This window comes from Lactuca virosa, chromosome 2 (assembly GCF_052849685.1).
Source record: "Lactuca virosa cultivar CGN04683 chromosome 2, Lactuca_virosa_CGN04683_v6, whole genome shotgun sequence".
Classification (NCBI taxonomy): Eukaryota; Viridiplantae; Streptophyta; class Magnoliopsida; order Asterales; family Asteraceae; genus Lactuca; species Lactuca virosa.
This window is the reverse complement of record NC_136427.1, coordinates 74,953,833-74,977,640: the sequence shown is the minus strand read 5'-3', so window position 1 is coordinate 74,977,640 and position 23,808 is coordinate 74,953,833. Positions and strand designations below refer to the sequence as shown.

At 34.0% G+C, this 23,808-nt stretch overlaps 1 protein-coding gene and 2 non-coding genes across 3 annotated transcripts; 2 read left to right on the top strand and 1 right to left on the bottom strand.

The window, feature by feature from the left end:
• The first annotated feature begins 7,653 nt into the window (after window positions 1-7,653).
• LOC145162017 (small nucleolar RNA R71) lies at window positions 7,654-7,760 on the top strand. Its single transcript, XR_013738872.1, has one exon. It is a non-coding gene; the product is annotated as a small nucleolar RNA R71 (small nucleolar RNA).
• A 9,677-nt stretch (window positions 7,761-17,437) lies between these two features.
• Window positions 17,438-18,532, top strand: LOC145157514 (F-box protein AUF2-like). Its single transcript, XM_079076545.1, has one exon. It carries the CDS (start codon window positions 17,438-17,440, stop codon window positions 18,530-18,532), a length of 1,095 nt encoding a protein of 364 aa, XP_078932671.1.
• Window positions 18,533-19,734: 1,202 nt separating this feature from the next.
• LOC145161888 (U6 spliceosomal RNA) lies at window positions 19,735-19,837 on the bottom strand. Its single transcript, XR_013738748.1, has one exon. It is a non-coding gene; the product is annotated as a U6 spliceosomal RNA (small nuclear RNA).
• Window positions 19,838-23,808: the final 3,971 nt, after the last annotated feature.

The following is a 23,808-nucleotide window of genomic DNA, read 5'->3' as shown; positions in this document are numbered from 1 at the left end:
TGGGTTGAGGCGTTCCTATTGTGTGCAGAAGGCCAACAGACCCAGGGCGGTCTGGATAGACTAAAGGCCTATGAGGCGGACCAGTTAGGCCGAAGGCCTGAAGAATGGTCCATACAGGCTGAAGGCTCGGTGCGGTTATGTATGCATGTTGTTGCTGTGATATCTATATTTATGTGTTGTGGTGGTATTTTGGGGAAACACACTAAGCGTTGGGATTACAGTTTTGCGTTATGTTTCAGGTACATCATATGATCGTGGGAAGGCAAAGTCTTGATCGTCCAACTCCTCATGTTATGTTTTTGTAATTTTGGGAATGACTCTGATGATAAACATATTTTGAAAACTACATTGTAAACAATTATGATTTTGGTTGGTTTGGAAAAGTTTAAATATTCTTGAAATTTTATGAATGTTACTGATGTGGGTCGATAATGCTACACCTAATTTTACCTACTATCAAACTAGCTATTCGACTAAAGGCAGTGTACCTTTTCGCAAATAGTATAACACAAACAGTAGAGTATCGATCTCAGGGAAAAGATTAAGGTAACTAATTTATCTACTAAAAATTAACCTAAAACAAGCAAAAGTAATTTGGTTTTTATCTGATTTTACAAGTTCAGAAAAACTTACTCTCCTAATTATCAAATTTAATCAATGACTAAAAACACTCCTGTTTAGTTTGAATCCACTTCTCCTCAATGGTTAGCTACTAATTATGGATAATTCACGTTGGTTACCAATTATCTTATTATTAGCAATTTATGTCCAAATTTACTGATATTTAACTAATGCATGTAGAACTATGCATGGTCACACATAATTTAACACAGAATCAATTATGAAGTATGAATGGTAGCATGTAAGATTGATTAAACAAACATAATTATAATCACAATATATGTTCTCCAGCACAGCCAAATATAATAACTTTAATTACTAATCTAAGATTGGTTCGATCCTAGCTCTAGTAATCTAATGGCCACTAAATTACTAGGTTTCAAGTTCATGCAATTTAATATTCACTAAGCTACACAGAACATGAATTTCAAGCAATTTAAGTATCAAATATTAGCATGATAGGTATTAACAATAAAATACAAGCAATTAACCAACTAGCAAAATCCATAACTAAATAACTAAACCATGAGTTCAAGTTTCATCTAGCTAAACAAGAGTAGCTAGATTCAGCTACTCATGGCTGAAATCAAACACTCAAACTTGATAGATAAAAACATCGTCAATTGTACCAAATTAAAAGATTAAGTTGTGATCTTCAACTCCTTCTTCTTCCTTGGATGTTAATGCTTGATTTCTCTGCCTTTTTTCTCCTCTAGAATCGTATTCTAACCTTCTTAGTCTCTTGCCAACCTCTTAAAATCGAAAGCACCAAGGATATATGTAATATTTCTGATTTTTGCACTCCACGTCGTGGATTAGGACTCCACGTCGTGAATTTGGATGAATCCTTATCGGACAAGGACTTTGACTTCTCGTGTAGTCATCTTCTAGAATCACCATCTCCACGTTGTGTAAGTGAAGTACGCGACGTGGATTTAGCTTTTCGCTGGGATTTTCTTTTCTTTAATTCTTCAATCCTCCAAAATTCTGCCACTTGTCACTTTTGGTCCTTATTCTTCAAGATTGCTCCTTTTGGCTACAAAACATAATTCAATCTTATAAGTACCACTTATCTTTGCAAATAACCAAAATATTAATCAAAATGTATTAAAAAATTGCCTAAATGTGTATAAATTTGGCAATATCAAATACCCCACACTTATCTTTTGCTTGTCCTCAATCAAAACTAAATTAATTTTAAAGTTAAACTCTCATCACCAATATCACATGAATCAATCCACTTTGAACTCAGCCATTATACCTTGACCGCAATGCGAATATTTGTGTCTAAATCTCCTAATAACTTCCCAAACCTAAATACTCACAAACCTTATGAACTTTCACCCCTTAGCTTATACGACACTCATTTCTGCATCCCTCCGAATCAATCCTCAAATATCTTTCTTAACCTCATGTTATTTTTGTTAAGCTACCGAAGCATACATAATCTAGAAATTACAACTTTAGATACCACAATGGAGCTCTTTGGAATTCTTCACTTCTTTGATAATTTCTCTTTGATTTCTTTGAATTCACACCTTTTTGTTTGATTTTTGATATCTTCAACTTTTTGATTTTCTTCAGAATTTTTGATCTTTTGATATACATACTTGATAGCTCCAAAATTCTTACAACTTTTTGGCAATTTCTCTCTCTCTTTTTTATAATATTTCACTTTTTCCGCTCAAATCCTGCATGCTTAAGCAAGGGAGCTTAACTTCAACCTTTATTGGTTAGAGGTATTAGTCTAAGAGCAATGACTACATAAGCTCTCCTGGATAGATTTCAGGTTTAGGTTGCAAAACATATTATGCCATATAAACTACCAGATTACCTTTCATATCGCATGGCTTTTCACTAGGAATGGGAAGCAACAAATATACTATAACATATATCGACTCTATTAAACATTTGAGCTCGCATTGGATCATCCCATATAACACTAGCAACTTAAGTTTAAACAAATACTAGATTCAGTTTTTAGATTATTATTTCAAATCTATTTCTAATTTTTCAAAATTTTAAATTTTAAATTTTAAAACTTTCTAGCAATTTACTTTTTCGACCCCCTACCCCACACTTATTACATACAATGCCCTCATTGTATGCATAAAATAAATTAAAAACAAGAAAAATGAGAAAAGGGAACAGACTCCCCTGGGATAGTAGCGGCGAGATCGATTTCTTCACGTGTGTGGAAAATTTCGAACATCTTGAATATGGACATCTTCAATTATAGAACTTGGATTTTCAACAAATGAGATATGTGAATGCGCCGACAAAAATGTGAATCCAAGACTTGAATCTTCAACAAATGTAGTGGATAAAATCTTCATAGCATATTTCATCAATGTGGGAAAGCATACGCCACATTGCATGGTTGAGAGAGAATATATCGCAATTACCCAGATCACATCGTGGCGGTCATGACCACGTCATGGCATCGATTGAAACTTATGTCTGAAATCACGATGGGTTCCAAGGTCACGATGTGGAGTTATAGTCCACGTCGTGTAAACTGAGCGTCACAGAATGTTATTGTATGTAAATTCTTCGATGCAAAACCAATTGTAACTAAACATATGAACGCTTTTTGACTTTTGCAAAATTCTATGACTTCTTTTTACTCTCTCTATCTCTTAATTGACTTAGGAAAGCAACCCCACACTTATTAAAGATAGTGGGTCTCAAATCTTAACTCTAAATGATACAGCTTCTCTTGAACGCTCCTATCTCTCATCTCTCATCATCCCACTCATGGGAATACACAAAATCTGCAACAAAGCAAATAAAAGTGGAGAGAAGAAAATAATCATCCAATATTTTGTTACAAGTTCAAATCAAAGTAAAAACAAACCAAACTTAAAAACCAAATAAATAAAAAAAAACTAAAAGATAAAACTAATAATCATCCTCGTCTCCTTGGGCTCCACTTGTTCCTTCTCTGTCCCCTTGTCTTGTCCATAACTCCTCCCAAGTCGGAATGTACGGATATTGAGGTGGCATCGTAGGAGGTCGTTCCACATTCAAATGTGTAAATAAGACATCAATCGCTTGGTTGTGGTAGTTGACACCTCCACGGAGGTTGTCCAAATAAACACCCACATACCCGACTTTGGAATGAGTGGTTGGTACCCCATCCTCAAATTGTTGAGGTGGTTGTTGCGGTTGGCTAATCTCTCCGCGGGCTCTAACATTCTGCCTTCCCTTGGATGCGGCTGATCTTCTTGTTGCCCAACGTGTTGTTCAACATCCTCTGGGGGTATCACAAATCCTCCATATGTGTTTACCACCACCCTCATAACACTAAAAACTTGGACCATCAAATCATTGTCCTTGAATCGCGTAAGGTTCCTAATAAAATTAGGACTCAAAATACCATAGGACCGGGCAAGTCGGGTGACCAGATGTCCACCCGTAATAGGACTACCAGGCCTTGAACTAGCTGCCTTCCTTCTCAAGAATCGCGCAAGCATATAAGGAAGGTCACAAAAAGCCCCGGGTGTAATGATGCTCCAAAGATAAAACAAATTCTGAATAGGCACCTTATCCCGTGATGTTTATGGTTGATTGAGAAAGTGACAAGACGATGCAAAAACCGGTAAATGGGAGACCGGATTTTTTCTTCTGAAGCATTGTGAGAATTGTACTCATGATTCACAATGCTCCTCCAAAACTGGACATCTATAACTCCCAAGGTGAAGTCACGAACACAGTCTTGTAAAAATAACACAAACTGAGGTGACTGTGTCTCTTCTTCGGTATAAAGACCCATTCGCCATGCAAACTCCCTAAGACTACACTCACCGTACACACCTCCCAACCTAAACGCAAGAGCCCGATTGTAGTTAGGATCAGTAGTTTTGTCTTCAAAGTTCACGGTAGCAAAGAACTCCACTGATAGCTCCCGATAAACTGGTTCTTGGATAGAGAAAAGGTTCCTCCATCCGTTGTAAGGAAATGAAAATCCATCTCCCACAAATAATTTAGACCAATACCTTTCTAACTCTGCAACCACTCCTACCCCACATAGCCATGCCCAATCTATAATAGGAGCAATTGCGAACTCCCGGTTGTACAACCACCCCAAACGGATCATATAATTATTTAGCATTGCTTGAGAGATGTTTTGAGGGAAACGATAAAGCAGATGAATACTTGACACATCAATGGGATCTTGCTCTTGTGGAACTGCTCTTTGAGGACCCATTATTCCTGAAAATAACGAATAGCAAACGAAACAAACAAACACCAAGTAATTAAACTGTAAATCCAAAACAGAATTCTGGTCGCCCAGATTCCACGTCGTGGACTCGGTTCGTGACGTGATTCCAGATCGGTCCATGTAGGTGTCAAATGAACTGAAACTTTCACTTGGGGTTTGTCTATTCTGTAAATATAAGGCCTTATATCATACATGCATTCGAAAATTATCAACAAATTGACTCAATTTTGGGTATTTCAACTCCAAGAACAACCCTAGACTTGTAATGCATAAAATGGAAGAAATTAACAAGAACATGGAACATAAAACTTACCAAATGTAGATAGGAAACACTTAAACAAGAAATTTTGGAAGAAAAGTGCAAAAAATCGGGAGTAGGGCTGCTATCTTCTTTGTCCGTGCGTATGAGTGGTAAGGGTTGGTCAAAGCATCATCGGGCCAAATCAATTGAACACGATGTGGCTTTTGGGCCACGACATGTTGTCGAAGTTAAAATGCCAAAAGTCCATTTTTCCTTAAAAACCTCAATAAAAATTACCACTCAATATTTACGAACCCCACACTTGATTTTTACCATTTTGTAAAATAATTAAGGTGACTTGATGATTAAAAAATTTTACATCCTAAAATTCAATAAAAAATGCAAAAATTAAAAAAAATGCAAGAACGAAAAGAAAATCGCAAACCGAGCTCGGGTTGCCTCCCGAGAAGTGCTTCTTTTTGTTGGAGTCATGAACCGAACTCCGTGCCGCCTCACGTTGGATTTGTAGGAGCAATCATCACCAACTGCACCTTCTGCTCCTTCCATTTTTTCTTGTAAGCTTGAATGCAACGAAGATAAGCTTTTTTAGATTTCTCCTGTTTACCCTTAGCATCCCCTTCTTCAAGCTTTCTTTTTACCCCTTTATTTACCACAAGTTTATTTCCTGCTTTTTCTTCATTCCTTAGCTCCACGGGTACCATCTTCTTGTCCAAAGTTAGTCTCTTTTCTTCGGAAGTAACCTCGTCCTCATCACTTGATACTAAGTCTTTTTCACTCTCCTTACTCACCCAATATGTCAGAGTTTTATAAGCAATTACTTCAAGGACTGTTGGAATGGATGCTCTCGGCTTTGTACATTTCACTTGTTGAATCTGTTCTTCCATAAGCTTTACTAATTCCTCAAGTTCATTTTCTTCATCAATGTTGAAGACTTCACTTTGAGCATCATTATTTTGAAAATCATCTTCCACTCTAAAGGGGAATTCTTCATCTCCAACTCTCAAAGTAAGTTTAGATTCACGAATATCAACCAAGGCTCTAGCAGTATTAAGTAAAGGGCGACCAAGAATTATTGGTACATTGGTATCTTCCTTCATATCTAATACAACAAAATCAATTGGAAAAACAATTTCCCAGTTTTTACCAATATATCCTCCACTATGCCTCGAGGATGAGTCACTGAACGATTAGCCATGTGAATCGTCATTCTTGTAGCCTTCAAATCCGGAAGATTAAGCTTTTGATAGAACGAGTAAGGCGTTAAATTTATGCTTGCCTCCGAATCGGTTAAAGCATAAGTCTTCATGTTATTTCCAAATTCACACGGAAGAGTGAGGTGTCCAGGATCTCCCATTTTCTTTGGTAGCTCACCCATTATCACTTTTGAATTCTGCTCACTAAGGACCACCTTGGTATTCTTCTCCAATTGTTGTCGGGTATCGAGTAAGTCTTGTAAAAACTTTGCATATTCAGGAACTTAGGACAATGATTCAATGAAAGGAGTATTTATTGGAATACCCTTTACTTTCTTCATGAATTTCAAATGTTCCTGCTCCAATGGATGAAGTCTTACCCGAGATGAAAATGGTAAAGGAGGACGATAAGCTTGTGTATCATCAAAAATTTTCTGATCAGACTGTATCCACGTCCTGGAAGTTGAATCTCCACGTCGTGGTCGTGGTGTTTCAGCAATCTTATTTTCCTCGACTTTTAACTTCTTTGGCCTTGGTTCGGGTTGATGTGGCTCGACTTCTAGAGCTTCTAAGAACTCAGAGATGGTATCTTCTTCAGTTTCAATCACCATTACATGCGGTTGAGGCTTTTGTTGGGAATTTTTGGAGAAAGTCTCCCATTAACCAAAGTGGTTAATTGTCCAAGTTGAACTTTGATGTTAGAGATTGATGCTTGATGAATTCTTAGCAAAGCTTGCTGGTCTCTTATGAGAATTTGATGGTCTCTTATCACCACATCAGTATCATTATGTCTTTTCTCCGAAGCCTCCATGAATCTTGTGAGCATGGACTCCAAATCGACCTTCTTTTAAGGTGGTTGCTCTTTTTGATAAAGGCCTCGGTCAAGTTGCCTATACTTTTGTTATGTTTGCTTCTTATATTCATCATATGGAAACCACTCTTTTTTTGGCTTCCTCCAATCTGCATCATATTTGTCCCTGCTTGAGTAACAAACTTGAGCCTTTTTATTACCGTTCTCATCCAAGTGTCAGCCTTTGGTTAGATGGGGACCATTGCATCTTTCACAACCAACTCTAAGAGCATGTATGGATTGGTCCAAATTTGTCATCCTCCGGTCCATAGTGTTTAGCATAGCTAGAACAGCAGCCATATCTTCAGAAGTGCCACCCCCAATTCCTTTTGCTCCATCATGTCTGGGATTGTGATATTCACGCAAATGCTTGGAAAACTCTTCAATTAATTCCTTGATTTCGGCTAGATTTTTCTTAGTTAACGATCCTTGAGAATCAAGGAGTTGCCTTGTTATGACATTAACCCCATCATAAAAGATCGATACTTCTTGTTTCTCATTCAAATCATTTTGGGGACAATTTCTTATCAATCCCTTGTATCGCTCCCATGCCTCGTAGAGTGACTCCCCCGGTTGTTACTCGAAATTTGCTATTGCTTTCTTGAGTTTAGCAACTTTGTAAGGTGGGCAAAAGTGTTCTAGAAATTGCTCACACATCTGCGCCCAAGTAGTAATTGCACTGGGTGGAAGTGCTTTCAACCAATCTTTTGCAGCTCCCTTGAAGGTGACTGGTAGAATTCTAAGTAAAACTGTAGTACATGGAACATTTAGGATGTTAAATTAATCATCAATGTCATTGACTTCGTCAAGGTGTTTGTAAGCATCCTCATGATCTCTCCCGGAAAATGGGACTTCCTTAAGTGCGGACAGAATGTGTCCCTTCAGCTAGAATGTTGCTGCATCTGGAAATGCGGGTTGCACTAAACCGGGACCGATGTCCTCTCAGTTTCTCTTTTTATATGCCTCCATAGACATATCTGCAATGTTTGCCATCTCGATTTTTGGCTGGTCTTCGTTTTCGCTTTCTTCTTTGTCGGTTTTTGTTTCAGAATCGGATTCATGCAGATTCAGATTTTTCTCAAAGCATTCTAATTTGCTTTCGTTCTTCGAGGAATTGCTTGATTCACCCACGTTCTTCCCCTTCTTCTTTCCGAAAACTGATTTAAGGTCCTTGAAAGGTGACTTCTTTGGTGGGTTGGTTTCTCCCACGTTTTTATCCGTCTTTTTGTGAAGGGCTGACTCTGGATCTTCAAGTGGTGGTATCAAAGGTGTGTTGTATCCTTGGGTCATGTACTACTGCAATAAAAACAAAAATAAAAACGTAAAAACGAACAAAAACTACTTAAAATGCCTAATGATTGTTTACCAAAACGTGGCAAGGGCTACCACGTCCTGTTGTCGCAAAAATGTAAACAGAAACGAAAAACAAATAAAAACGTAAAACGTAAAACAAACGTGTAATAACCGAATTCACGTCGTGAGCTTAAGGCCCACGTCGTGACTTCAATTCTAAACAAAAATCTAATGCTAGAATTTAAATTTTTGCAGGTTTTACCTGACAAAATGATCTATTAATCTAAAGCAAATAAATTTTAAACTAAATAGTCGTTCCCCGGCAAAGGCGCCAAAAAACTTGATGTCTAATTATTACTACACCTAATTTTACCTACTATCTAACTAGTTATTCGACTAAAGACAGTGTACCTTTTCGCAAATAGTATAGCACAAACAGTCGGGTATCGATCTTAGGGAACGGATTAAGCTAACTAATTTATCTACTAAAAATTAACCTAAAACAAACAAAAGTAATTTGATTTTTATTTGATTTTACAAGTTCAGGCAAACTTACTCTCCTAATTATCAAATTCAAGCAGTGACTAAAAACACTCCTGTTCAGTTTGAATCCACTTCTCCTTAATGGTTAGCTACTAATTATGGATAATTCACGTTGGTTACCAATATCTTATTATTAGCAATTTAAGTCCAAATTTACTAATATTTAACTAATTCATATAGAACTATGCATGGTCACACATAATTCAACACAAAATCAATTATGAAGTATGAATGGTACCATGTAAGATTGATCAAACAAACGTAATTATAATCACAATATATGTTCTCCAGCATAGCCAAATTTAATAACTTTAATTACCAATCTAAGATTGGTTCGATCCTAGCTCTAGTAATCTAATGGCCACTAAATTACTAGGTTTCAAGTTCATGAAATTTAATATTCACTAAGCTACACAGAACATGAATTTCAAGCAATTTAAGTATCAAATATTAGCATGTTAGGTATTAACAATCAAACACAAGCAATTAACCAACTAGCAAAATCCATAAGTAAATAACTAAACCATGAGTTGAAGTTTCATCTAGCTAAACAATAGTAGCTAGATTCAGCTACTCATGGATGAAATCAAACACTCAAACTTGATAAATAAAAACATAATCAATTGTACCAAATTAAAAGATTAAGTTGTGATCTTCAACTCCTTCTTCTTCCTTGGATGTTAATGCTTGATTTCTCTACCTTTTTTCTCCTCCAGAATCGTATTCTAACCTTCTTAGTCTCTTGCCAACCTCTTAAAATCGCAAGCACCAAGTATGTATGTATGTATATATATATATATATATATATATATATATATATATATATATATATATATATATATATATATATATATATATATATATATATATATAATATTCATGATTTTTGCACTCCACGTCGTGGATTAGGATTCGACGTCGTGAATTTGGATGAATCCTTATCGGGAAAGGACTTTAACTTCCCGTGTACTCATTTTCAAGAATCACCATCTCCACGTCGTGTAAGTGAAGTCCACGACGTGGATTTAGCTTTTCGCTGGGATTTTCTTTTCTTTAATTCTTCAATCCTCCAAAGTTTTACCACTTGTCACTTTTGGTCCTTATTCTTCAAGATTGCTCCTTTTGGCTGCAAAACATAATGTAATCTTATAAGTACCACTTATATTTGCAAATAACCAAAATACTAATCAAAATGTATTAAAATATTTCCTAAAAATGTGTATAAATATGGCAATATCAGTTACACGGATTATCATAAGGTTTTTTACAACGTGTAGTTTAGAGTTTGTACATGATTTTAGACTATAATTTTGTTATTTTTGGTTTAATATTCAATGACTTACAGTCCCCCAAAGTTGGGATATCAAAGTTGAAAATTTTCGAAGTTCAATTACTAAGTAGTTACCAAAAAATTCCGAATTTCCCAGGTTTTCCGGTTCTAGACCCACTTTACCCAGTTCCACCCGACCTACTTTAATGTTTTTGGGTTTTTCGGTTCTAGACCCACTTTACCCGGTACCTTACCCGGAACCGGTTCCTATATACCGGTCCAGTTTCTGGTCCTACAAAAACTCTGTTCGGTTCCCGGGTTTTCCGGATCCGGGTCTACCGATCCGGGTTTAGACCCACTCTCATCCCTACTGTAGGCCCTACGAGACCGTCCAGTCAGGCCGGCGTCCGATAGAGCGGTCCGGATAGGTTGTAGGCCCTGCAAGGCGGTCCAGTCATGATGATTGTTCATTTTTTTATGCTTGTTTGTTATGTGGTGTGTTGGTACTTTGGGGAACTCACTAAGCTTCGGCTTAAATTTTTAGTTTATTGTTTCAGGTAATTCAGACGATCGTAGGAAAGCAAATGTCTGATCCTGCACATCTTCCTATTTTCATGTGATTGGTTTACTTGGGACACTCTCATATGATGTTACTTTTGAAACAATGAGTATTTTTGTAAACAATAATGGTTCATCGTTGATTTTAAAATTTTCAAATTTATTGTCATTTTTGGAGTGTTACAAAAAAGCTTTGTTGTACTACGCTTCGTGGATCGAGTTGGATAATTTAACCAAATTGGTAGATTATTTAGTTCAAGAAATCCATAATAGTTTGTAATTTTCAAACTCACACAAAAAGTAAAATCAAGAAAAATTTATAATATGTAACAAAATCGTGGCGCGATGTGTAATTCGCGTCGCTCTAAACGTTAAAAAAGTATAAATCGTGTAGCAATCATAGTAATCGCGACATGATTTTTTGCCTAAACAATCGTGCAATTTTTTGACTAAATTCCTTCTGTTATAATCTCACACTTAGTCTCTTTCGTTCCTACATATCAAAACAACTTTGTGACAAGGGAAACCGTTATCAAAGAAAAATTAAAACTAAAACAAAAAGTGACTTTAATTTTAGAAAGGATCGATTCATCGATAAGTAGATACAATAATATTAGTTGAAATCTATTCCCCTTGGCAACGACGCCAAAAATTTGATGTGTAATTAATAGTCTATAAAAATTCTTGAAAATCATTCATTGGGAAATTGCTTCAAAAACTTGATGTTTGACAAAGAAGATATAGATTTGAAAATACAAATCTAGTTTTATATTAATAATTCCTAACAAACCAAACTGGCTATCTACACTAGCCAATGTACATGATCAATGAAAAACTTTGATCCTGTAGATGTAGAAATGAAAGAAAAAACCAATGTATTATCAAACAATGATAATTTGATAAGATGGATTCAAATGACAACTACTTAAGCTCTGATACCAATTGAAAAGAATAGAAAAACTATTCTAAAAACAACAATAATGGAAGCAAGTAATAAGGTTCCAATCAAGTCTAGAAGATGTTCCAGAGTCTTGAATAATAATAACGAAGATGTATTGAATGCAATAATTGTAAAACAAGAATAAATGACTTAGAATTAAATGTAAAACACAAAGAGAATGTTTGAGAAAACAAATGATAGATGTATTACTCGTAAGGATAAATGAAGGTGTGTATAATACAATAGTTATTTATAGACAAGTAAAGTGAAAGTAAAGACAAGGGCACAAATACGACAAAAGTAAAAAATCAGATAATAAAAGTTATATTTGCTTGAAGCTGTACAATTCGTCTTTTTCCCACTTGTCAATAAGTATCTTGTGACCATTTTGTTAATGAAATGATAAGTGAAGAGAGAATAAAGGAAATGACGTAGTGTTGAAATGACAAAAAAAAAAAAGTTTGAAGAATTGAAAGCCTACTATCACGGGACAATTATCCCTTAACTATGTTGACAAAAAAAAAAAAAAACGACGACTAAGCCAGTTTTAAAACGTATAAAAATGTCATTTCAAATGACTTAGGACCGACCATTCAAGTTTTAAAAACCAAATGGACCGTTCGTCTAAGGAAAAATAGTAGTGACTGTGGTTGTGACATATGGGCCGTGTTCCGCAAAACTAGATAGCGGGTAACGTTTGATTTTGGAGCGTTTTGTTGAAGGCTTTTCCATGTAGCTTTTGATTTTGGAACGTTTGGTTTACACTAAAAGTTAAACACTCTTTTCGCCGAAGGAAGTTTTTTTTTTTTTTTTTTCACGAGCGTTTTCTTAAAAGTCAAAGAACGTTGAGTGCCGAATAAGTCCTTAATAAACACTCCGGGTCATTTAACAATAATTATTTTGTTTGTGGAATTCCGTAAATCTCTTTCATACAGGCTGACAAATTTTTTTTTGAGTCTTAGGCACCATAGGCCATCCTCGGTCTTCTTCATTTTCGATGAAAAAGAAAGAAAATCTCGATCTCCAGAATGATTTATTTAACTTTGTCTAAACTTATATATTCAAATAAATATTTAATAAGAAAATGAATAAAACTTCACAATTATACAAACATAAAATTATTATAGAATTTTAAAAAAGAAAAGGAACGTGTTATCTTGTCCGTTTGGTGGATGATTTTGGATAAGACTGCCACGTACATTCCACGAAGACAAAACGAGTACTATTCCTAATCTAACGTTTTGATCTTTTAAAATTAAGGGTTTTGTCAATTTTTTTGTCATTTTTTTTTTTTGGATAGGTTATTAAATAGTTTCAAATTAATTTTGTTTATTAAAAAAGTCATAAAAATCGGCTAAATGTTTCGTAGCTCTATTCTTCGGGTTACCTTCATAGTAACATGTAACTTTGTTGTCCATCTTTACGGTAGCATCCGCCTTCACTAGCAGGTAACTCTGCTGTCCACAGTCACTGTCATGCTTTGGCGAAAAGAGAGAAGAAGCGTGGTGGTGCTCTGGCAGCCATCTCAACAGGTTACATGATAAAAAGGTAAAAAATGATTGAATTGAAAATAATAACCGATTTTCAAAACTTTTTCATTAGAAAAACAATAATTTTGAACTAAAATGTAAATTGGACAAAAAATTTAGAGATTTCTCTAAAATTAATAGCTAATTATAGAAAAGGGTGACATATTCTACTTTTAATATTAATATATACAACGTATTTGTTTTCTATAAAAGTAATGTATGTCATTTTTAACTATGACTTTAGTTTAGGTTTATTTTTAAGTGTTATATGTTACTATTATTATATAGATTTTCTTTGAACATCAAAAATATTATTATTAACGAACATGACAAGCTGGATGGTGTACAATTTAAGTACAATTTAAGAAAAGAGACACTATATCCATACAACAATTTGCGACATCTTATGTTTTGAAAGCTCCATCACAATAACCAATTAAATTGTGACTTGAACCTTGACTCCCTTTTATGACCCAAGGAGAGTATTATAACTTATAAGGCATCAAAACCACAAGAGAAATATTCGGGAACCGGGCTCATGAACAATAAGGGCAGACATAAGGGGTTTATGGGGTAACTGGTGCTATTCAAAGTTTTCATTATAGTATAAAAGAAAATAACTTTTTTTTAGTGTAATATAAAATTTTCCAATCTACTGCCTTTAAAATCATATGTGCTAGCCCATCAAATTTTGTAGTGCATCCACCAGTGTGAACAATGTTTTAAGGCTATCTATAAGTTTCAATCATAGCATTGTGCTATACAGTACTAAATCACCAAAATTCTTGTAACCAAAAACCAGATTTTTTTTTTTTCTAATTTTTCTTTTTAAATAAATGACACACACATGACACAACCAAACAAGGAAGAACTACAAACCCGAAGTATTAAGCCCCACCTTTAATAAACCCATTTAATAAAGTTTGGCAAAAAAGAAAGAAGGGTACATTTCTGCACCAAGTTGTATAATACTTTTAGTATTAATTTATAACATTTTTTTTTATAAAGCATGTGATATAATCTCAAAAGAGAACTGTTAAAAAAGTTCCCTATTACGCACGAGGTGCAGAACCTACGCATGTGGGTTTTAAACTATACATTAAAATTATTATGTCTAGGCTCCAGCATATTTTTATATTGAATCATCTAACCTTATTGTTATTTTTTTATAATAAGGATACGGGGAAAACTACTCACAAATGCTAGACCATTTTTATTTCAAAAATTAAAAAGAAAAAAATTAGCACGTTTGTTGATATGAGGTGATTGCGGGTCTATTTAAAAGTATTTGTATTGTTATAAAGATTAGGTAACACATTCGTAATATAGACTTTTATTAATTCTATATAAGTTACTTATGTTAATTTATCAAAGAGCTTTTAGTCTAAGCGTATTAGAAGTTGATAGAAAAGTATCCATCCAAAGACTGAGGGTTTAATTAAATCCCACTATGGACCAAAAAATATAGATTTAAGAGTTAAGTAATCTATGTGTAAACTGTTCTAAAAAAATATGCTAACATAACAATAATTGAATAAAGAAAATAAGAAAAATAGAAAATTTGACCGGGTAATAGTCATTTTTAAAAAACATTTTACATCAAAATAGACACAAAATTAAAAAGTGACTCAAATAGCCACTGCTTTTGCAGTCAACCATCTACAAAAAATGTTTTTTGTATTTTTTTTTTTGAGATTTTCATAGGTCAACGTATCTGAAAATCTAGGTTGACTGTGATTTCTTTTAGATTGTCGTAGGTCATGGTCTTCAAAAATCTAGGCTCATTGTAAAGTGGTTCATCGTCCCAAAGTGGTGTAAGCAAGACAAATAATGTTGTTCACAGTAATATCTCCTAAAAGAAACCTTACTTGCTTTGCTTATACCCCTCTGGGATGATGAACCGCTTAACCGATCTTGAAAAATCATTGCACAAAATCGTAATGCTTTTAGAGAAGAAAAAAAGAATAAATAAAAGAAAGTGAGTATAGATCATATGTGGAGGTCATATCAGTTTTTTGCCTACGGAACAAGTGAGAAACATGAAACACCTGAAACAAATAATTCGATTGGTTAAATTTGCAACAAAAATGTAAACTTAGTAACGTAACTAAGAAAAATAGTCAAAATTAAAAATTTATGTAAACTTAATATCTTTTATGCAATTTGTTCTTAAATTTATATATAAAGTTTAGTATTTATTAATTTTTAATTAATTATGGTTTTGATTGAAACTCTGCATTGATTAATATTAATTCTTAAATTGAAAAATCCCACCATAACTTTTTCTCTTCTCCCTTAGCAACTTTGAATAACGACCAACTTTCATGTGAATTTAGAACATTCATATGAATTTAGCTTTAGGTTTATTTGGATCATATAAAATTTAAAATAAAACTGAAATGAAAAAGGGAAGGGGATTATAAAATAAATTACAAAACATTTACGGAATAATATTGATCAAGTTAAATTGCTACTGAGATCCAGTGTGAGCGATTCTAAGAATTTGAAGAATAGATAGAGGAGGATCATGGTGGTGGTGTTTCTTATAATGGAGACCAATATTAACATAGTGGTCTTAACCACATGTTGAAGAATTTCATATAAGTTTGTTTACCGTGTATCATAAACTAAATCGATATAAACTTGAGTAATTCTAACCTACAGTTAACTGAAGTTAACAAATTTATCATTAACGAATTTATTTGAAACCGATGTTTCATCTACAAACAAAGAAGAAGTTAGTAATCACAAAATATATGATGAAATACTTTTTCTGAGGACAATAAATTATAATACTTAGGGTGCTCTGGCAGTAAGGAGTAAATCCTTCAAATAAGATATCATAGTTTCATAAAAAAAAATACCTCATTCGATTGTTAATTTTCTCGAATTTTAAATTGGGCTTAGATTATAATTATTTAATACTTATCTATAATATATAACTTATATGATCAAGGGGTGTTTGGCAAAAATGTTTATTGCTTATTAGCTTATAACTTATTAGCTTATTAGTTTAAAAGCTAATAAGTTAGAGGAAATTAACTTATAAAAAATGATTTATTAGCGGTTTGTCAGAGCTATAAGCTGTTTTTATCCAAATATTTTTTGGTTTATAGCGGTGTAGAGCCGATAATAAGCTAATAATCTCCTTGGCCAAACACCCCCTGAATATAAGTTATCAGTTCGGTTATTAATGTGTCAGCTTTTTATAAAATCATAATCAAACCACTACTTATCGGTTAACTAAAAAACGAACTGACCAATCAATTTTAATAATGGTTCGGTTATTAAACTTTATTTGTATCGGTTAATTTGGTTTTTGTTCTTTTTTTTATTATTATTATGCTCACCCCTAACATGAATGTTTTAGATTGATTAAAGTTTATAACATAAACAATGTAGTATTAGTTTGATCTCAATGGTCTTATAAACAAACTTACCTTTTTAATCAAATGCTGGTTTTCATATTCTTACTCTTGTTTTTCTATTACTTACTGCATATGTAAACTTTCTTTTCATATTGCCATTTAGAAGTAAGGGCATTATTGTCCATTTAATATGTTTTTCAATTATAATGATTTAAAAATATAAAAATGAATTATAAATCAATAAAAAATATTAAAAAATTAGATTTAGATTTATATGATATTTAGAAAAATCAAAGGACAAATATGATATTTAGATTTAATACCGGACAAAATATGATATTTAGAAGTTTAATAAAAACATATATGAAATTCTGTCTTTTTTGGAATACGTTTCAAAATGCTAACATGTTAATAGTTAATCTGATGGATAATACTTTATACTTCAAAGTCAAATGTTCAAATTATATATTTTTGTTAAGGCCACGACGATATGACGCAATGTCCAACACTAGTGGGAACAGTTTATATAAACTACGATGCTGGTTATTGACAAATATTGAAAGTGTAGGGGGTCGAATATAACAATTCCAGATAAAAAAACCGAGACCATTTTATTATTCAAAGTCAAAAACTTTGACCGGCCTGGTAAACGTGTGCCGGCGACATCTTAAGCCGAACCTTCCCCTAACCCAACCTCCCCGCCATAGCCATGTATATATCTTCTTCATCTCCATTCACAACATTTGAACATTCAAACACAATTTCCTTCAAAGCTTCATTGGAAAATGGGACTCGAAGAAGATTCAGAACAACAACAAGCTGTAGATGTTTTCGATCTGTTACCAGATGCTTTGGTTCTTGAAATCTTCAACAGAGTACAAGATGCCAGATCGTTATCTGCTTGTATGGTTCTCTGTAAACGTTTCGGAGATCTTGCTACCCAAACGGACAACGTTTCTCTAGAAATCATTCGCCGGAATAAGCTACCGGAGAATGGGGATTCCGGTTGGCATACGAACAAATCAAAAGCTTTCTTTGGAAGATTCATTATGAATCCGATTCAATCTCTTTTACATCGTATGTTTTCGAGGAAATCTAAGGCGTGTTCCCACTGTAATTCCGATGATGAAGAAGACGACACCATGTTTAGATTGCCTGATGAGTTGCTCAAGAACTTTAAGGAAATCCGGTCTTTATCCGTGAAACTCCCCGGTCACGACGGAGATATCTCGTCGGAAAATGGTTCAGGCGCGTTGTTGAAATGGAAGGCGGAGTTTGGGAAGGAACTCGAGAGCTGCGTGATTTTGGGAGCTACAGGATTTAAGAAATCAGAAATGAAACTGAAGAACGACGGAGAGGAAAGCGGTAAAAACGATGAAAGTTCGCCGGCGCCATTGGAGTCTAGAAACTTGACTAGCAAACAGCTTAAGAAACGAGTTGTGTGGACGATATCGTGCTTGATTGCTTCTTCTGCGAGACACCATATGTTGAAGAAGATCATTTCGTTAAATCCGATGATACGAGATGTGAAGATCAGCGATGGAAGTAAACAAGGGACGATTGGGATGACGGAGAGGCAGGTGGTGGAGCTCAGGGAGGATGTGAGTCCCACGACGGAGGTGGATGTGGAGGCGGAAAGAACGAAAGTTCCGGCGGTGACGATAAAGATGTGGTACGTGCCGGTGTTGGAGTTGCCGGAATCTGGTTACGTGATGAAAGGGGCGACTCTGGCGGTTATTAGACCGGCGGTTACGGCGGCGGAGAAGGATGATGACGTCAGCTTGGCAATGGGTGCATTTGACGAGAAGTGCATGGGAGAAGCTGTGAGGAAGTTGATTGAAAAGAAAAAGTCTTATACACTGGAAATGAATTCATTTTAATTTTCAGGGTGTATTTATTAGACTCGGTTAAGATTTTTGATTATTTGATTAAATGGAACAATGAAATTTCATATTTTTTAAATGATAGCTTATTTTGTAAATTTTGTATAACTTGTAAAGGAAATAGTAGAGGGGCAATGGGTGTAAAGGAAATGGTTGAGTTTGGATCGGTTTAACCATTTATTAAACAAGCTTGAGAATCTTAATGCAAATCAACCTAACATGGTTAATAAGGGATAATGACTTAGGAGGGTAATTAGGTTTCCAATTTGTCCGTATTAGGTCACTAAGGTTTTTTTTTGTGCGTATTAGGTCACTAAGGTTTTTTTTGTGCGTATTAGACCAATATGTTTGTTATTACCGTTTAGAAATAGTCATTTTTACTGGTTAAACAGGAAGAAACCGGTAAAAAATATTATTTCTAAACGGTAATAACAATCATTTTGGTCTAATACGCACAAAAAAACCTTAGTGACTTAATACGGACAAACTGGAAACCTAATTACCCTCCTAAGTCATTAACCCTAATTATTTAGAAAACATGCTTACTAATCAATGTGACTGACTTGTTTGACTGAAAATAGTTGCTTCCATTTAAACTTATCACACAACCCTTCCAGAATTTCCAAGTCCAAAAACTCATATGATTGATGATCTTCATTACATAAATATGCAACATTTTATCAATAACTTCTTTTTTGTCATTTAAATGTTTACATGAACACATCCATATGTACAAAAACAATCTCACTTTGATACCTCCCATCAATGTCTACATTTGATAACAAATGGAAATGTAAAACCAACAGGGACTTGGAAAGGATGTCTATTGTCAATTATTTTATAAACAGCAAAACCACAACATAAACTAAGAAATTGAAGTTGCAAAATGAATAAAAAATCAGCACATAAACAAGCACATACAGACTATATACAACACATAAACGGAAGTTTATAAAGCATGAAACTTAATGACAGGAAAAGTAAAAAACTTAAAGGAGACTTTATAGAAAGAAAGATCACCCTTACTTGCCACAAATGGTTGAAGACGTCAACAAGAAGATCAATCTGACCATGGAATCCACATGTTGTCTGATCATGACTTCAGTAGTTCATCTACTGAAACGTAAGAATTGCAATTGAACTCTATTAGCATTTGAAAAGGGAATTAGGGTTTCAGAGAAGACGACGAAGAGTTTAACAAAAATTTGGACCATTTCTCGATTTGTGTGTGTCATCCTTGCGCAGGGGCCATGCTAATCTTCTCTGTATCGTTCCAATTTTATCGGATGTCCCCGAAAGGACGACTATATGTGAAGAGCTTCGCCATATAGAGGAGTAGCAGGTTCTTCTTCTGGTCGATATGGGACGACGCGAGTTCTAAACGAACTAGTTTACTGTTGATGGTCATATATTCTCAATGTCTTTAAAATTAGGGTTAATGACTTAGGAGGGTAATTAGGTTTCCAGTTTGTCCGTATTAGGTCACTAAGTTTTTTTTTTTTTGTGCGTATTAGACCAATATGATTATTATTACCTTTTAGAAATAGTCATTTTTACCGGTTAAACAGGAAGAAACCGGTAAAAATGACTATTTCTAAACGATAATAACAACCATATTGGTCTAATACGCACAAAAAAACCTTATTGGCCTAAAACAGACAAACTAAAAACCTAATTACCCTCCTAAATCATTATCCCGGTTAATAAACAAATAGGTTGAGATTGTGTTGATTAAAAATCAACTGTGTAAATAACTTAATCAAAAAATAAATATCTACGATTCTAAGGCTGGATAATGCTATTTATTTTTAAATTTTAATTTGTCAACTGTCAACCAAACGTCATCTCATTTTTCTTTTTATTTTTATTCTTTAAAATCGAGAAAATATTCAATACTCATTTTCCTAATATTTCTTACATTATTTTTTTAATAAACGTGAAGCATTTATATATTGTTACGTACAAGTTACATTAAAAAAAAGAATATAGTGTAATATCACTGTACGTTGATTCTTTGGTTCAAAATTTTAACCGGATGTGTGGTGTTTCGTGTGGTTAAATGTCCACCTTATCCCATGCACCTTACGGTGGGAGTATATTATATATACCCTTGAGGGGACAGAACAATTACTAAACTACCCCTGTGCTCAACAAAGGGGATTCATATTACTACATCTTGAAACTAAATTGGCCATCGATCAATCTGCCTTCGCGATAAAAAACGGTGGGATGATCATCAACTGAACTCATGTACGACATTCACATTCACGTACTTAGACGAAAGTATTATTAACCTTATTGAAGATGCTTTTATGAACCAAACAAAGCTCGAGAAGTTCAAGGGATGCTTCAAGTACACTTTGAAGTTTGAACGATGAAAAGATCATACCCAAGTTGGTGTTTCATTTCACTGGTGCGAATTGGGATCTGCCACGAGAGAATTACATGTACACAAAAAATGGTGTGGCTTGTTTGGCATTCATGCCTATCGTCAAGAATGAACAGCAGGTGTCTATATTTGGAAACATGCAACAACAAAACATGATGATGCGTTACGATCTTGGCAAGAACAGTTTGTCATTTATGCCTGCAAAATGTAACCAGCTGTGAACTATTTTTGAATGTTTCGATTTTTTCGAATTTCCATGAAGATGTTGTAGTGTACTGTTTTCCTATCTTCTATGGTTACCGATCAAAACTATGGACTTATATAGTCCCTTCTTTAAAACTGTACACCGTTTTTCATCCCTTACTTATCTTTTGTAATTTTTTATGTCTCTTGTGTTTTGGTTTGGCGGTTAGGCGGATCAGACGAATCTAGGTGGTTCCCGGGATGGGCTTTAAAAAAAATTAGTAGTATAATTTTTTTCCAATTTTTTTTTCAGTAATGTAATTTTTTTTGAAAAATTTTTTGGAGTACCCTTTTACTTCCCTTTACCTTGATCGTGGATCCACATTTGCCAATGCTTGAACTCTTAAGAGTTAAATGTATTGTCACATGAGCATTCCACTAACCATATTATTTTACTTATTAAACTCTACATTTTATTAAACTAATGGATTGTCACATCAATATTTTATTATATCTTTTTATAAATAATATTAATATGTAAAAAAAATTAAAAGCTACAAATTACAAGTTATTATTGAATATAAAATAAAATAAATTATAAATATAGTATAAATAAAAGAATAATAATATAAAGTTTCTTAACGACAAAAACAAAAGTTAAATGTTGGCTAAAGTAAAAAAAAATCTTACACCACCTGTTAAACTCATTGAACGTCAACTATAATGGTGGGTTTATTGTATTGAACGTCACCTCACTAGCAATTTGCTCAATTAACACACCATTAAATCCCCATTGAGGATGGGCGTAAAACCATAAAATGACATTATTGCCCTTGTCTTCTTACATCCCCTTCATCTTCATCCATGTTTCCTAAAATTCATGTAACTTATATTTTCCTTTCTCCCATTTTATTAAGAAAATTATCTCCTAATGTTTAACCACCACCTGGGTAAGGCTTGGTAAGCATCTCCCTATAGGTGACCTAAGTTTAGAGTGCTTAAATCACGTTGGCAAGGAGAAGGGTGTGATGTAGTACTGAAAATGTTCTACCTAGGAAATCGCCAAAGAAGAACCCCCTCCCTTCCCTCGTAACCCCACAAATTTGGGATTTGGGAGGCCCCATTAATGGGTGGTTAGAAAACCTATTTTAATGTTCTCATGGAAAATAAAAAACTAAAATTAATTGTGCACTATGAAACGAAAACCTTATTGATTCATCCTTGACATCCAAAATTAAATATAATATATGGTTTTTAGTTTTTATCGGGATAAATAACCGCTTACTCTTTGCTTGACAAGCAAACACTAAAACTATTATGCTCTATGAAACAAAACCTCAACGAATTACAAATTCTCTATCTAAGAAAAGTGTTATTAATTTATCTATGAGGATCCGAATTGATCATATTTAGAAATGTATGTAGTGGTACTACTATAAAGAGCTAGACACGTATCGATACATGCTCAATGATATTGATTTTAGAAATAGTTGTACCGTACAGATACCAAATGGATTAAAATCAACAAATTACTAAATATACTGATATAAATATTATACAATACAACATGTATAGAGCAATAAACATTAAACAAGCCAAACAAAAAGATCAACAAAAAAAATACAATGTTTGTAAACAAGATTAGTCGTTGTGGTTAATAAGTTACCTTCTTCATCCATGATTACTACCTTATTCCCCATTTTCTTGTTACTCTAGAAATAACGACATACATTTGTTTGTGGGTAAATACAGATCTTTGCAAGAATAACCTAACTATCAAAAGTGATCAACATTGAATTTTACTGATTCTCATTACAAAACACAACACCAAGTGGAATTTCTTGGGTGTAAATTTGAATGAAATCCATGTTTTAGATGGAGTTAAATGAACTCTAGGTATGAACATTCGAGCTCCAACATTATTTTTAGAAATGATTTCTGATTAAATCACTCGTTCTGCTAGGCGATTACATGTATGAGTATTTCATTACATAGCCCTGGAGATGATCAAGATTGCACAAAAATATTATCAGAGAGCCTAAGTTCAACTCTAGTTCATGATTGGTATTTCTTACAATCTCATGGAGTTTAGGACATCAGGTTAGTACAACATTTCGGTCACTGAATTGTATTGTTTTTTATTGCATAATCTTTCTAAACTTAAATATGTTTGTGAGTCACTAACCATTTGGTCAAGCATATAATCATTTATCTGACCCATTTTTTCAATTGTAGGTGCCAAAATAGCATGTTATTGAAAATAAGTGCTATTTTTAAATTTGATAAATAAGAAGGCTACACAAAGTCAACAATTTCCTGGAGAGGATTAGAAACATCTTTAATCAACTTGTGTTTGTAAATTTTAATCTGTGCTTGCCTATGATTATCCTCACCAATGAAACCTTTGATGGGGTTTATAACATTATATACATACTAGTTATGCAGCGGAAGCAATATAAAACCTTATGTTTACACACATCCTAAAGGATATAGGTTTATTCTATTATAGCAACCTACTTGTGAAAACAATAGAATAATTACTAACCTTTTATTCTCTTGATCTTCTTGATCTTCTAGAAGACTCCATGAATCAGATCTTGTCACAACCACCTTTGCTTTGGATTAACAAGACCAGTAGCAGGAATCGCTCTTTTTTTTACACTCATGACTCTAAGAGAGTAACCAAAGATAAACTAGGAGG

What these genes read in the sequence shown, in the direction of transcription:
- LOC145157514 (XM_079076545.1), top strand. Translation starts at nt 17,438, where the DNA reads ATGGGACTCGAAGAAGATTCAGAACAACAACAAGCTGTAGATGTTTTC.